At 41.3% G+C, this 16678-nt stretch overlaps 1 protein-coding gene across 1 annotated transcript; it reads right to left on the bottom strand.

Annotated features, from left to right (window-relative positions):
• Positions 1-155: 155 nt before the first annotated feature.
• On the bottom strand, positions 156-15432 carry LOC100837347. Its single transcript, XM_010241302.3, has 22 exons — positions 14302-15432; positions 13525-13640; positions 12273-12481; positions 10930-11049; positions 10270-10395; positions 10067-10192; positions 8930-8985; positions 8748-8847; positions 8024-8141; positions 7716-7925; positions 7118-7442; positions 6036-6129; positions 5219-5327; positions 4861-5129; positions 4219-4346; positions 3165-3399; positions 2566-2754; positions 1841-2124; positions 1550-1757; positions 1203-1442; positions 952-1034; positions 156-748 (listed from the first exon to the last, which is right to left on the bottom strand). The coding sequence occupies exons 1-22, from the start codon at positions 15138-15140 to the stop codon at positions 589-591; spliced, it is 4344 nt and encodes a 1447-aa protein (XP_010239604.1). The 5' UTR covers positions 15141-15432; the 3' UTR covers positions 156-588.
• Positions 15433-16678: the final 1246 nt, after the last annotated feature.

Genomic DNA, 16678 nt, shown 5'->3' with positions numbered 1-16678 from the left:
TGGGAAGAATACGTTCTAGGCGCTGACAATGATGCCGACAATGACCAACATGCAATGCAAATATGCAATGCAGGACATGGCGAAACCATTGGCCGAATACCAATAAGAGAAGGAGAATCCTTCTTCTCTATGATATCTAGCTCCAATGATTTAAATTGCTGGTAATTACCATTGCCGTTTATTAACATACAGCCCCGGCACGGCCCTGAGTCTAAAAACGCTAAGCAAAAAACCTATATGAGTTCCCTATTATTACTTACAGAATGTACACCATTCCAATGCCAATCTCACCACATTATTCTTTGCTGTACACCCGCTCACTATCTTATTCTAAAACCTAGCAACTGCAGAATCTAGTTAGCCAGACCCTATTCTAAAGATCACTACATATTGCAGACTAACAAAATTTCCACTTCAAACATATCTGCACACATGCTGGAAAGCTCCTACAAATAGGAGCAAGTCTCAGGTTTCTAGAAGCACCTCAACTGTGTTCCAGATTCTACGACTACGGTAAACTGATGAATACAGGAAATGCGGCCTGTCAGTGACATGAGGTTGAGATTCTCCCACTCTTGCCACTGGGTGCTACCTCGCCCAGAATCTATCCGGATCAAGGCTAAATAAGGAGTAATCCTGGATCTCCAGATTCGCTACATGCCAATTGACCAATCCAGCTTGCAGTGACTTGACAAGAAACAGGGCAAGAGGTAGTATCCACCATTCATTGTCCTCCCTACTCTTGAAGCTGCAAATATGCCAGATAGAACAAACGGATCAACACATAAGATATGATACTTTTTCATTTCTTTTTTATCATCTGAAACCAAATTTTTAGATAAAAAAGTCACTCCAACATGTAATGATAAAAGGATTCAGTTTGGAGATATTATTTGACATGAAACATATTAGGATTAAAATATAATGATAAAAGTATAGAAGAAACCTAACCCTTTGGTGTGTGATGCATGAACTGAAGACATTGTCAGAGATGATATCCCACAGTACATAGCACCATAGATGATTGCTACAATCTGCAAGGAAATAAGATATTTAAATCTCTGAGCCTGCTACGTCCTCTGTTTATGAAAATATGGACATAAAACTCTTGCAACAGACCTCTAATCGATAGCACTATAAACAAAAGATATATTCTCTACTTGTACGATAACAGTAGTATAAAAGAGTTCAAGGAGACTTACAATGTTCACAACAGAAGTAGTATTCCAAAGAGTAAAAATACGGGTCACAGAAGATCTTTTGGGCCCTCGGCTGAAAAGCGCATTGAGACCAGCGAGAAAAGGGGACAGAAGCGCAAGGGGTGGAATAAGCAGTACAGCGAGGAAAGCTCCAACGGATATCCAGTAGTACTGTACAAGCATAAGCAAGGTGATGGAAAAATCGCCCACAAGTACAATACAAATAAGCAGCTGCAATCTTTCCTGAAATGCCATAGCAAGGTTCCAGTTAAGGTGATTGTTATGTACAACACGAGCATTGTATGTGCTTATATGTTCCTCCTATAAAAAAGGGTTCACTGGTTACTCACCGCATAGCCAATAGGCCTGCAATTTTGCAACAGTAACGAGAAAGGGAAGAGATAGTCTCTTTTGTACTCCAGTGACTTCAATGTTCCTTCGTTTATGACCCCACCATTCACTCCGCCTGTCAACCGCTTCCTTGAAACTGCATTGCTTCCACAAGGTTGACCCTGGCTTGCCTGCCTCGAACACTGTAGTGTGACCGCAAAGTTCTTCCTGCAGGATTAAAAATATAGTAGTTATCTTACAGAGCAAGAGCAATATTCTGCAAGACACGTAGTTGGTCATTCTTTTCATACCTTGAGCGATCACCAGAGTCTGGAGCATGCTCATGATGGTCGTGATTCTTATAGAAGTGCTCATTCACCGCTAAGACAATACCTAGCTGGTAGTAACCAGAAGCAGTGGCCTGAAACCACCCTAGCTCCACTCGAACACCATGCAGCTCAAGTTGGGGATTTGCATGACTGTTAATCCAAGAAACAACTGGTCCCAAAGTTGACCGGATGCTGCCTTGCTTTACTGTCCTCAACTGAGCATTCAAGCCATCAACTAGTCTGTTCCAGGTTGTAGTACATACATACTGGGAAAAAGAAACAGCTGCTATGATTGATTGAACAGAAGAAATGCATTTTGTAGCATATGTGCCAAAATAATTTGATAACTTCCGCAGAAAACTAATAGGGATACAGTTAATAGGGATTTCTTATCATTTGCCTCGAGGTCGGTGGTGTGCCTATGCCCTATGACAATTTGCCCAAGTTAAGACATATCAACTAGGGCAAATTATCGAAGACACGCCAACTCGAGGCAAATGATAAAAAAAATTCTAACTAACACTGCATTACTTCAGCGGCCAACCATATGCTGATCAGCAACTGGCAAATTTTCCACTTCAGCAGTGTGGGGCAAACTGGCTACTGGCTAGTCCTCATGAGGTAGTATAATTGGAAAAACTGGGCGTATTCATAGAGATAAAAGAAATTGCAATGTCCTTAACATCACCATTAAGTTGCAAAATTACCTGGACAAGAAGATTTGATTGTATTGAATCGCAGTGTAGGTGGTATGGGGACATATAGCTCCCATCGCCACCAAAAATTAAACACATCGGGAACCTCTTCTGGATCATGAATGTTACGTCAAGTCGTTTCTCATCACCTCCCAGAAAGAAATCAATGTAAGCAACCATCAAGTCCGGTGTTGAACCAACCTGTTAAGTTGCAACAGTTAAATGTGTGCAACAGATAATGCACCAATTTTCACTTAGTCCTTACAAAGTGCTGCTCACAGTTTAGGTTAAAGAGCTAACAAACAGTAGCATTCAAACCCGAAGTGAAAAGAAATATACTCAACTGAATAATCTCTCTCTGAAGACTTATTCCAGGTGTATTTTCTGAGGTTTGGCTATAAATTTAGATACATTATTAATAATATCGTTATATTGGAACCCAGCTGGTTCCTCACCATGTTCTGGTAACAATGCTGCTTTGGTAGAAAGCCAAGAATAGCTGGTGGTTATGTGATTGCGAAACTAAACTAGCCAGTCTGGTTTAAAAAAACATTGGCACTATTATTGCTGATTCTGATACCTGATGACATGACTAAATTCTGATTACTAACCTTCAACCCTTTATATAGAGCTCGTGATCTGCAAGAGCGAAGACATGAATGGTCATATTCAGATCTAACAAATTCTTGAAGACGATGGATTTTCTTTCTTCTGCGCCATTGCTTCCAAGACCAGGCACAAGGATATGCAAGTACTGAAAGTATACTGTGCACAGAACCTTCCCACCACTCATAGGCTGCTACCAAATTGATATCATCGATAAAGCGGTTAAAAGCATCTTCATATCTGGGGGGAAAAAAAGACAGAATTGTCACCTACAGTCGGGAAGACATGTATAGTGAAGTACAGATGGAAACACCAAACATTGTTCTCTCATGACATATGAGCCATTAAATCAAAACCATACTTCATCCAGATCAATTCAGGTAAATACCAGATCGTGCCTTTCCAGATAATGGAAGCTTTATTACCTCTGACCTCTGCATCATATATGCACATAGCCAAACTATTACAAAGATAAAACTAAGCTTCCATTTCCAACACGATAGTTGACCATTTCAAGCAAATGCCATCACTTCACATAGGTTCTACAAGGTATTTTGGATCTTGAGTTCCAACAGAAACAGGTTTAATACTGCAATCATTTTTCTTCTCAAATTCCAGTTGGTTCTGTCAAAGAGTGTAATTCTTGTGTAGCTACGACACTCAAACCCAAGGTACATGGCATCCTACAGCAATGATGACTGCACGAGAACATCCAAGCTCCAATTTTTATAAAGTAAAAATGAATGTAAAGTCGCAATGAGTTAATCTGTGTTTGGTACTGTGGTGAATTCTCATAATCCCATATCCCGTTTGGTCCACACACTTTTGTCTGTTTTATTGTTTGGCTAACCAACTTTTTCCTGCTTTCGTGTGTGTTTTTCCACAGCAAATTATAAAATAAGTTCAGCAACCACAAACTGAGCCTTGGAGGAAATGTTTACGTAGATGAGTAAACAACCTAAACAAATCTTCTGTGAATCACTTTGAGATGAGTGAAAGCACACGTATAAGTGATCATGCACCAGCACAACCATAAATTCATAAGCCAAAAAGACTTACACAATTGGAATTATAGCATCAGGAGGTGAGTAAGGAAGATGCCACGGTTCTCGGAAGGTATTAGGTCCCATGAAGTACATCCGGTGAACATGGCTTTGTGTTTCGTCCCTCATGATGGACCCAGGTACCTATTTATCAGTAAAAACACAAGAAGCAAGATTCCTCAACAAATTGGACTACAAATATCTGAGTAATTTCATTTTTTATGAGCTAATTGTAATAAACTTTTTGGCAGTTATTCACCAAATCAAATAACGAGCAGTTGACATTTGTTCTAAGAAAAATTGGCCTTCGTGAATGTTTCACAGTACTAATACACGATGAGTTACATTTCTCACAACGGAACCTGGAAGTAATCCCTTTCTTCTAAACAAGTAGTCTACATTAGAGGTCAAAGGTTCGTGGTTTCATGTATTGCAATTTGCAAGGACAGGAGGGTGATAGAATGATGATCAATTGGTCACAGAAAGCACAAATAACTACTTCAACCTCCTTTTTCTCAAAAAGAGGTGTATAGTATGTCTGTATGTGTATAACTGCATCTGAATTAATTTGTTAACGTCCCAGTTCTAGTGGTTTTGCAATAGCTCTAACCTCTAAATGACTACATCTAAAGATTATGTTGTATGAAATGAATTATACCTCAGCCAGTGAAAGCAAGTGGGGGAACGAAGAATAGGTGTCATTTTGGATTGCATTTGTTGCCCGGTATGTAACGCCACCCTCACCAATCTTAACTCTTATAGCACTTAAGATGAGTGCCAAAATAATAATTGCAGCGGATAGGATAATTGCAAAAAACCAAGGGCCACCAAAAGTATATATAAGTTCCTCAAGTGGCGTGTAACAGTTTGGCATCTTGTACTTTGCAGATATGCACTTGTACGGGCAGGAGGGCTGGGTAACACCACCTAGCAAGACAAAGTTAATGTTTAGTTTCTTCCATGCAAAGGCAAGAAGTTTAAACATAAATTTCGGTAACGAAAGTCCAAGGACCTACCTCTTACATATATGAAGTCAGCTCGGTTTGGAAGACTATCCAGAGAACAAGCGGTGCAGAGAGACGAGTTGGACCCAACAACATTCTTATATGTGCCGACTGGGCATTCCTGGAATCAATTATAGTCAGTAAATAGTTTCAAGGGAACCAATGAAAACTTGAGAAGTCATCTGCTAGTTAAACAAAATAATACATAAAAAGCAACTACTCGCTCCATCCAGAAGAAGTATTCTTTTAAAAACTGTGGTGTCTAATTCAAGACTTTGACAAAGGTTTTCTTATTTGGACACATAATTCACAAGACAAATCCAATCCAGTTATTCAATTTTGTCAATCTATGTAGTTTTACATATATCAGTAGTCAAAATTTAAAAATGTTAACCACATGGATCTCTCGATGGCCTACATTAGAGACTGAGAATAACTTGGTTGCAGAGTATTTGACATGTACTCCCTCCGATCCATAATAAGTGTCTGGAATTTAGTACAAGGTTAGTACAATTTTGTACTACAGAGTACATCTCAGACACTTATTACGGATCGGAGGGAGTAGAAAAAATATAAACCCCAGAACATTTCATTAGTTCACAAGTACAGACCAAAGTAAGACAATTCAATCCTCCAGAGTGCAGTACATAGAGCATATGCAACAGTACAAGTGAGAGTGATACAGCTACCAGTACTAGTATCATATACTCGAGATAAACAAGGAGATGACCATGAAGTTTGAACCACCATGAGAGATAGGATTAGCCAGGCAGAAGTTTTATCTATATAAGCTGGATGAGCAAAAAGATGATGAGTTTAGTGCTCATACGGTGCAAAATATTCCATATAGTCCCATGGGGCACTTCTTTCCAGTCACTGTTCCACCCTCTCCAATATGCCCATCTTCATTACCAGATCCTCCACTACGAAAAAGAACAGCAGCTGGAAGTTATGACAAGAATATATTCATTCACTAAAGCTTCTCAAGAGTCAAGACAGTGCACAAATGAAGTTCCATGAAAAATAAAAATTTGATGCCAAAAGGAACAATGGTAATCGGTAAACCTTCGGACTTCTCTCATGTAGGTCGCACAGATAGTAGCGGCTGCATTTCGTGATGACAACATGCACATCTTGCGAGAAGGAAATCACAAGTATGACTTGGGAAATTTACATTTTACCATGCATATGGAAAAAGAAAACGGTTTTGGTGCAAATTGCACAATGGACCCCTGATCATGTAACAAAGTACACCAACTAGGTCCTTAAACTTGGAAAACAATTTGGCAGGTTCCTATACTTGCAAAAGATATTGTCTAGGGTCATTTCGACTCGAATTAAAATAATGACGTTACATTGAAATAAAGGTATGACCATGATGTTCATCATTATGTGAAGCTAAATTGCAGCATTGGTCACGGACACAATATTCAATCGGTAAGCCACCATATTAGGCTAACAAAAAGCTACCATATTAGGCTAACGAAAAGTCATCATTGTCACAGATGTATATAGTTTCCTTATATTAGCTATATAATATCCCTGTTGTATAAGTGCTTTACTGCATATTTGCAACAGATATGAATGATTCACATTTGCTTTTGCATTCATTTTATTAGTATGTGAATTTATCATTTATAGTCTTAGCTTACAATAAATGTTGGAATGACCTAAATGCTGTGTTCTAAGATGCAGCCTAGGGAGGCCTTTCCGCCTTTAGTATGTTACCAATTTTAACTACTTATATAGTTATACTGACCTGCACAATGTTCAATAAGCAGATCAAGTGGCTGCCCAGGCAACCCATGCTGCCCGCATATTTGGCCATAGTTGGCAGACTGGGTGGCATGGCAGGCAAAAAGCAATGACTCTTAGGTCTGTTCCAATCAGCGACTTTACATGATTGCATACCTTGATGCTACTGTACCATTGATAGAAGCAATCTGAACATATTCATCTCCTGTTGCAATATTTGACCAGTGGAAGTGTATTCTGCCACCGCCACCGCCACCTCCACCATGTATGCCTCCATTGCCACCAGATGCTGACAATGATGAATTTTTCTCGATCAGAAGCCGTTGAAGAAAAAACAGAATTGTTCCTCCAGAACCGCCACCAGTGCCACCTTTAAAGGTCCCATTAGAATTTCCAGTTGTGCCTCTATTGCTTTCACCGTCAGAGCTGACAGAGCCATAAATTAACAATCTTGAAAGTGGCCATTTCATAGACCCAATAACTGCATTGGGAAATTAATCATAAATCAGAAGTGGTATCAATTGTTTTGCAAAGTAAATGTACTTTGAAAAGATTAGTTAAGTCAAAGAGTGTATTTAGCATAATACGGTCATTGTGCAGTGTATTTTGCATGTTAAGGACAGAATAAGGAAAAAGAAAATATGCTGACAGCAAACTCAGATGATGATATTAAACAGGTTGAAGGAAAACAAACAAACGAAAATGTGTTATACAGGTGAAGAGGATACACAAGACTACACAAAATAATACCTACCAATTAAGCCCCCACCAGCACTGTAATCAGCTGACTCAGCAGAACCGCTACCACTTCCTAGCTCACATGGAAGATAAGCATTGCCATATTGCTGACCACCTACACTTCTCATTCCGTTGTAAATCCCTACACCACCCTGTCCTCCATGACCAGCACCACCAGCAGCTCCATACTTAAAAAATGTCCCTTTACCAATGCCTTGCTTGCAACCTATAAATGAATTCAGATTGCTGAGTGAACAAAGTTACAACATCAATAGAGGAGATGTCAGTTTATTTACGGGTCACAGGATGAGAACACGGAATCACCTAATTCTGAGGCACTTATTGCACCATCATTTGTAACAGTCACAGTTCTTGCTCGGTGAATATGGATTATACTCCCCCTGACTATGCCACCGACAGTTATGTCTTCAACCCGGCAAATCTGCAAAATATGAATTCCTTACAACGAAGGCTAGAACAAAAAACATACTCTGACCTGCAATATAGCCAAATTCAATTTAAAGAAACACAAATACACATACAGTATGAGAAAAGTATGACTCAGTGCTATTTTTATTGGCAGGAGGAAATATTACGGATCTCTGATAACATGAAGGTGTATTGTTTACCACCATGACCATGCTAGTATCAACAGGTGGTTCCCTCTTTCTATCAATTTGGTATGTTAGTTGTCCTGGGTAGGTATAATATATGAAACCATCAAGTCTTTAGATCTGCATTTTGTTGATTGGCAGTATAAGCAGCGTGGCATGCCAAAAAAGAAATGCAAACACAATAGAGAAAATTCATCTCTACTGACTGACCATGAAGGTTGCAGTGCAAGTATCAATTCAACATGGTGTACGACACATTTCAACAGGCACGTAAGCTATCAGACGCATCTTGTGGAATGATTGCAGAAAGCCACAAATGTAATTGAAAAGCCATCACTCTTCCCCGCTAAAAAATCTCGTGCATTGAAGATCTACAATCTAATGAAAATTAGGAGCTTCCTTCAGAAAACAATATCACAGCAAACAATCCTTACTTGTAGTGTAAAGGACAAGGAGCTGTTGACATGGCAATCATCAGGTGGTGTGATTAACTCAGTAGGGCATGTTTTACTTTCACAGGCCGAAAGTGCATCCCTGATATACACAAGCATCAATCCACAGCATTGCTTCGAAGCAACTGAAGACCATTAGTTTGCATTGAAAAAACAGAACTTACAAGCTACTTTGAACGTCCTCATCGAGTGGAGCCTGGAGAAGGGAACCAGGACCAACCTGCTCATAAATGAAAAGAAGTTGTGGAGTCAGAAACATTATAAATACTGTCAACAAAATTAAAGTACACATGTTGCTTCGATATGATAACATGGACCAGTTGAACATTATGCATACTAAAAAGGGAATCCCAATAAATACAATTGCACAGAGTTAAGAAAGAACTATGGAAGGATTTTTCTTGTTTCCAGAGGCATCCCAAATAATAATGGCATCAGGGGCTCAATGCAAGTGGTCCAAACAAGTGGACGCAAACGCTACAGGAAATGGCAGTGCTTCCAAGATACACATGAATGGCAGTATTTAGAAATGGACGCCTATGAATAGCTGCATCATATATGAAATTATGCAGCCATAAGAAGACCACAGCCAGCAGCTACAAACAGATAAACAGTGTCACCAGCAAGTAGACAATCCAAGCCTTCATATGGTTAGTAGGTTACTACTCTCTTTCTGTTAGGACAGACAACAAATCCTCAAAGTTTTCAAATTGATTCTGGCTATGAATGGAAGTACTAAACACAACAAAACTTGCATTCAACATTTTATGGATCTGTGGCTGTGTGGCACAACTTAGTTTCTTTTCTAAATCAATTTACAACTTACAAGACTTGCACACTAGAAGCCAAAAATATTTTATGTCTAGTTTGTACGTTGTAAACTCCCCACCTCCTCAAGAGGCCCAGTCACAAGCTCAGGCACATAACAAACAGGGCTAATTAAAAATACTACTCCCTCTGTTCCATAAAGATTGTCACAGATTTAAACTAGAGCTAGTTCAAAGCTGTGCCAATCTTTATGGAACGGAGGGAGTAGATTATATCATGAAAAGTTCATCAATGTTTCGCTCTGTTCCTGACCCACTTGCAGTACAATGAATACAAGTTCCAAGAACTTCGAGAAATTACAACTGCAGAGATCTGAATATATTTGAGAACACAGACAATTCATACTGATGCATACGGTATATCATGTCCATCAGGTAAGGCGATATTAAACAGGGGAAACTATGCATTTGCATAAGTAGCAATACTGCGTCAGCACAAAAACTGAATACGTAATGCACATATTATGATCTTACTTCAATGCTGTAAAAAAGAGACAGAAACAGTCGACGCGCTTTGATTCCATCGCCAGGACCACTCAAGTTAAGAAGTCCTTGTCCATAGACTCCCAACGCAGCATTGGAAGATATCACCGACCCGTGCTGTCAGAACACAGAAAACTGAACTTCCACTACTAACAAAAAAAGACATTTGGCAATACGCTTTCACACAAACATACCTTGAGTATGACAAGGTTTCTCGCCTCAAGCATAGATGCAAGAATAACATCCCCCCCACCATCTATCTGAATCTTTGAATCCCACATCAAGAGCACCTTCACATACATTCTGAACGCACCATACACCTTCAATAAGACGAGCAAGTTAGGACTGTATACACTGACAAAGGATATTACAATGAAGTAACCATATAGTATACAACATAAGTTTCAGTTAACAACAATAACACATCTGATATAGTGATATGTTTGAGTAACAACAATCTTAGATCTGAACAAGCATGCATTCTAGAAATCATGTAGCGGCGGCATTGATGCACTATGAATTAATTATTTCAGAGTCTTTATATATGCAGAATAGAAACAGAACAGTGAGATTTTCCCTACAAATCAAGCAATACTTGACAAGGAAAACTCTCCAGCACTGCAAAATGGAAAGAATGGCCTACTATTTTCCCTACAAAGAAATCAAACAGTACTAGTGGCGCTTGGTGTGATGGACAAGTTCTCATATAATTCAGAAATAGGATGGATGCCTATGAAGTCTTCAGTATACAGATGCGTGATTCACTATACACAAATTGATCGCTTTCCTATGTGAGACATGGGTCATTATTTACAAGTACCATCAAAGAATGATATGTAGACAACATGGCATACCTTGATAACAGAGTCACTCATTAGAAGCTCTTCAGCAACCAGCTCAAACTCTGATACTGGACGTTGAGACAACCCAAAGCAGATGCTACCCTTACTAAGCACTCTAATTTGACCTGTCACCTGACAAGTAGATAACAGGAGCATATAAGAATAGTGAATATAATAATGGAAATGCAGGTAACAACATAGGAAAGGTATAAAACAATAACAATCAGAAAGTAAAGAGGAAAGCGTGCCCTAGAAAAAAGCATCATAATGAATGGCCCATCCAAACATTATATTCAATTATAGATTATTTAGGGGCTGATGTAACAGAAACATTATGATCAGCAGACTAAATTATCAATTTAGACACAGTAAAGAAAATGACAAATAAGGAATGTGAACAATTAAATAATAAATCACAGTAGAGTGACAAAGACTGCAGGGATTGTTACAAGCATAGAGTATTGATGCTCTACGACATGCCAATACATGACCAGTGGGCAGTGGCGGAGCTAGTGGGACCAATGTGGGCCTTGTCCCCTCCCATGCTAAAATAACAAGAACCACCAACCCCTCTTTCTTCCCCCCTAGGAACCCATGGCGCAGGGCTACCATCCCAAACCACAAGCTCATATAAGTTGCACTAGTCCTGGGCTTTTAACTGAGAGTGGCTAAGTTGTGTTGGTAGGCTTTCGGTCCATATAGGACAGACAAGGGCACCTGGCAAACAGCAGGCTGATCGACTAACGAGAGTACAAGAAGCCCTACTCTTGACCAAAGTTGTGATTACGGGCCGCGGGCACTGGCAGGCAGTGCTGCGAGGAACTCTAACGGCATGCTGGCGCCACGGGCGGGGAAAGCTCCTATAACAGAACAGCTCTATATTTAGCACGTTCCTCACCAAATGCTGCGTCTATTTGGCCCACTTGATGGTCAAATCCTGGCTCCACCCCTGTGTGGGACTGAGAACATAGGAACACCGCAGACCAGTTCAATTAATGCTACTCCCCAGCAGTTCATGTCTAAACCTAATCCAAGTATGAACACCACTTCATTATCACATTAGCTTGTTGAAAACAACGTCATTTAAATTTGTGGTGTCAATATTCACAATTAGATTAGTGCAAATCTTATTGTTCGACCACTTTGAATGGGAATATTTCATCTACAGAAACAATTGGATATATTAGTATCGTGGAGATCACAGGAAAATCCATTTTAAGGATATCAGGATATTAGTGTGGTTATACAGATTCAGTAATACATAGCCTCAGAGATTCATAGTTACACATAGGCATAATGACTAATCAAGAAATGATGAACGTGATGTTAATGGGTGGGTCATATATTATTCAAACCTGTACTCTGGACCACAACAAGGGAACCAACACTTTTGCATTGCACTCCACGAGCACATTCGACCAGAGTCTTTTCGTCGAGAAACCCAGAATTGGAGTTTCCGTATTTGTGCTGAAATTCCCATTGCTGACTTTTAGAGAGTGCAATGAACACTCAAATATTGTGCCTGCTGCACCAGCATTCTGAGGACACCCAAAACTCTGTCCACCTGGTGGATATGTAAAGGCATGTCATCAGATGAAAAAGCGCATGTGTAGATAACAAAAATACATGCATAAATATTCAACACTCAGGACGGATAAGAAGAGTCATAACAATGATGGTCCAAATCAAGGCTCACAATTTCAAAAGGAAGTCCTAAAAGTGATGTATTTAACAAGCTAGAGCAATCCAGAATTTGCTTCTTCCTTTTTGTCTAGTTAAATTGTAAACAAAATAAGGGCGAGTAACATTTTAGCTGATACAAGTTCAGGGTTTTATAAGCTTTGCTCACTTGCAAGTTAAAATTACCAAGGCTTTTACAATGCATTCTTAAAAAGATTCATTTCAACCATCTGTTCATGTGCAGAAGAGGTACGTGAGTTCCAACTTACCTTTACACTTCTCTCATCTCTTTGCCAAATGTTTTGTTTTGCAATACTTTTACACTAAAATAATTACTACACTATAACACATGTGCTAATATGCACATGTTGTGATATAAATTCACATACTTGAATATAAATTGGCAATGACTCTGAGGTTCTAATGCTCAACCCTACATTGATGTCTTGCTCAAGAACTTGAATGCCGATAATTAGCACTTGTGGCATCAGGAGAAACCAGCAAGTCACTAAAAGATATTTGCACACAAGAGCAGTAACGTTATACAAGACAGTACCAAAACAAGACTGCATAAGTTTATGGCTATTAACGTAAGGATATCATGCAGTTATATCTAAATATAAACATGTCACAACTTACAAGTAATGAAATGTTCAAAGTTTTTTCCAGTGCAACTAAGTCAACAGACTCCACTAATTGAGCAATTTATGCATGCGGCACACCTCGAAGTCACACCCTTAATGCATTTGGTACGGTTGCTAACTAGCGAGGGAACCAATACATGACACTAAACGGTATTAATAACCCGAATATCTATTTCACTTTTAAGTGCGACCGTTTAGCTGACTGTGCTCCTCTATGGAGAAACAACAGTGGCAGGAAGATTACAAAACAGTTGCATAAAAAGTAAGGTCAGAAAGTACTAACCATGAACTGTAATTTCCAAATCTTGTTGGATGCTGTAAAAATCCAGAGATATCCTCCCGCCACCGCCTCCGCCCCATCCATTACCACCAGCAGCACTTATTGTACCATTTCCATATCTAAAATGTTATACCACATGAGAGTTGTATCTCGAGTCACCACAAAAAGCATACAATGCAAGTATCTGGTTTGTTTGAGTAATAATCCTATGGGAAAATGTTCATAAATCTTACAGCAATTAATAACCTTAAAGTTGTGCATAGAATAACAAAGTAGTATAATAGTTATTGACAAAGATTGTTTGCTTGAGCAAAATAATTGTGTATACTGTATATGGCAGCAGGACGAAAGGCAATAACCAAACAGCATTCAAGTCATTGGTTTACAACTCAACCTAGCAAATGCACTCAGATTCTAGCATAGGGGTGTACAACCAGATTAAGCCACAGAAACTCATACTCCTTATTTGCAAGTCCTTGTTTCCCTTGAAAGTAGAATTTCAACTAGATCCTGAATAATGCAGATACATCCAGTGCCTAAGGAAGTGCAATGACATGGTAATTCATACAAGTTTCTAGAATTTCATTAGCTAGCACCATACCATCATGTTCACAAGGGAATAATCAAGTTATGAGGACATTAACCAGGTTGTGCATTTATTTATCTACATATCATGGAGATTTGCTAAATTCCAATGAAAAAGTAAGTGCGATGAAATATCTGATATTTTTTCTAAATATGGATTAAAACAGGTTAGACTTGAATAAATGCAGTTCTTACAGGTTGACAGCTTGAATTATGATGCTCCCACCAGCCCCGCCGCCTCCTCTGAGACTGCCCACACCTCCTTCAGCAAGCACATATCCATCCACGTTCATGATTTCGCTTGCCCTGAGCATGACACGGCCTCCACCATCCCCTCCAAGCTGGTGATCAGCAGACAAGCTGCCTCCCTTGCTGCCGTAGCTCCACGGTGTCTCCAATTCCGGCCAATCATACACATCTCCGCCCCAGTTTGTGGCATTGGAGACTTTACACGAGGCGCCCCGCCCACCATGCCCTCCACCGGCCCCTTCGAGGCTGTGAGGCGTGCCGGACGTCTGGGAAGGAGGATCACCTGCCATCCCTGTGGTGTTGATGGTGGTGTGGCGACCCAACGACACGTTGGTGGCATACAGACTGACGGACCCCGCAATCACCTCGACGTGCTCGCCGACAGTGATGCTCCCCGAGACATTGAACGCGATGTAACACCCCTTGAGAGGGCAGATGATCTTGACCAGCGGCCTTATCTCCACATTCCCGGTGCCATAGACACATACATCAGCATCGAGCGAAGAGCTGGAGGTTATGACGCAGGTGGTGTTGAACGACCCGGAGCCGTTCATCTCCTCGCAGGAGCGCGTGCTGGCCGAGTAGGCCCCGCACGGGAACGCCTCGACGACCTTCACCGCCGCGTCCTCGCTGCCAGAGTCATAGTCGGCAGAGGACAGCCGGAACGGGTCCTCCTCCTCGGGCCACAGCGGCGACGCCGCGAGGAGGCGGCCACCGCCGCCGCCGCCAATCAAACCGACCGCCACGAACAGAACCGCCCAGCAGGCGACGCGCCTCATCACCATAGCCACCTCCGATCGCCCCGAACCGCAGCTAAACAGCGCATTTCTAAGCGGAGCCAGAGCGAGAAAGCAGCACCTGCGATTTCGTCGACGGTGGCGGCGCCGCCGCCGCGGTAGTTGAAGGCGATTCGGGGAGGATCTCGGGAGGGGGCGGCGGCGGCTCAGGGGAGATCTCCAAGCCCTAGCGAAGCGAGCGCGGAGGGGGCACGAGGAGGAGGAGGAGGGGGCGAGGAAGGGGGGAAGACGGCGACGAAGCGAGGAGTGTGTGCTGCTGGCGAGGCGAGGCGAGGGAGGCGCGGGGAGAGAGAAATAAGAGAGGGGAAAAAGGCGAAGGTGGCCAGCTGGATCGGGGGGTGGGGCCGTGAGCTCAGCGAAAGTAGTCAGTTATGGTTTTAACCCGGAGGCGCCGTCGGTTTCACTTCTTGGCTCTCGCCCCACTCTTTCTCCCACTCTGGTTTTGTGCAACCGGAAAATTCAAAAATTTGGAGTTTGCTTCCGATTTTGGAGAGTCATAAATCCGCCCCCCGTTTACTGGAGGGGTCATTAATTAGTTGTTCATCGTCCAACGGAAAATTTTGAGGAAAGTAATGCAGGTTTTGCACCAACGATCTAGCATTCGTCCCCCTCCTCTCCCTCCTTCGATGTCGAGGGTCTTCCGGCGCCCTTACCCTTTGCAATGACACGGCCATGCCTGCAGCTCTATTACGGACTTATCTCTTTGGTCTTGCGATAATTCTCGTTAAGTCGTCATGTGTTAGGAATACGTTGAAACCATATATATGGAAAGTTTTTCCTCCGGGTCTGGCGACACATAGGGCACAAGGAGTAGTAGCGTTCTTGTGGAAAAAAATCACGTGTGTCGTCAAGGATTGTTGACACACGTATGACGTCGGAAGAAACACAAAAGAACTGAATTAATGACAACTAGCGACACGGACATGGGTAACCCACATAGACTCGTGATGACCGGAAATTGTCGTATGTTGCTTAGGGTTTTGCTTTCATGATGACCAAAATGGTTGTCGTTTCCGTCTTAGGGTTTCGCTATTTATTACGATGAGCAACAGGCAACGTCGTTTCTGCTTCCTCGCAACTTTGTCGTGTCCTCTTCATTTCTATTTGTTGTCGTGAGTGAGGTGGGCCCAATCGGACGTCTCTTGATCCACGTGGCGGAAGCTAATTTTAGTGACTGGCGACGTTCTTGATCACGTGGACGTTGGTTCAGTTTAATGCCTAGTCGATGCCTTGACACTCTATACTAGGTCGATCTAATTCGCGAGAACGACGCTTGTGATGGGGAGAGATGCAGGACCATGGTATTGTGTTTATAGAAACCAAAAGGGATTGGACAATATCTTAACCTAAAGGAGCACAACTTTAAATAGAACCCTCAAACTTTAGCTGGCTCTTATATTTGCCCCCCTATATTTGAACGTACTCTATCAATTAAATCTAAAACAGTTCAAACAAAAGATATCAAGGTCAATCGGCCATTCGAGGTGCACTCACAAATGGGGAGGATTATACTCCCTCAAAGTTTT

The sequence above is a fragment of the Brachypodium distachyon genome, chromosome 5 (assembly GCF_000005505.3).
Source record: "Brachypodium distachyon strain Bd21 chromosome 5, Brachypodium_distachyon_v3.0, whole genome shotgun sequence".
Taxonomy (NCBI): domain Eukaryota; kingdom Viridiplantae; phylum Streptophyta; class Magnoliopsida; order Poales; family Poaceae; genus Brachypodium; species Brachypodium distachyon.
Note: the sequence above shows the minus strand (reverse complement) of the source record. Positions and strands in the feature narration are given on the sequence as shown.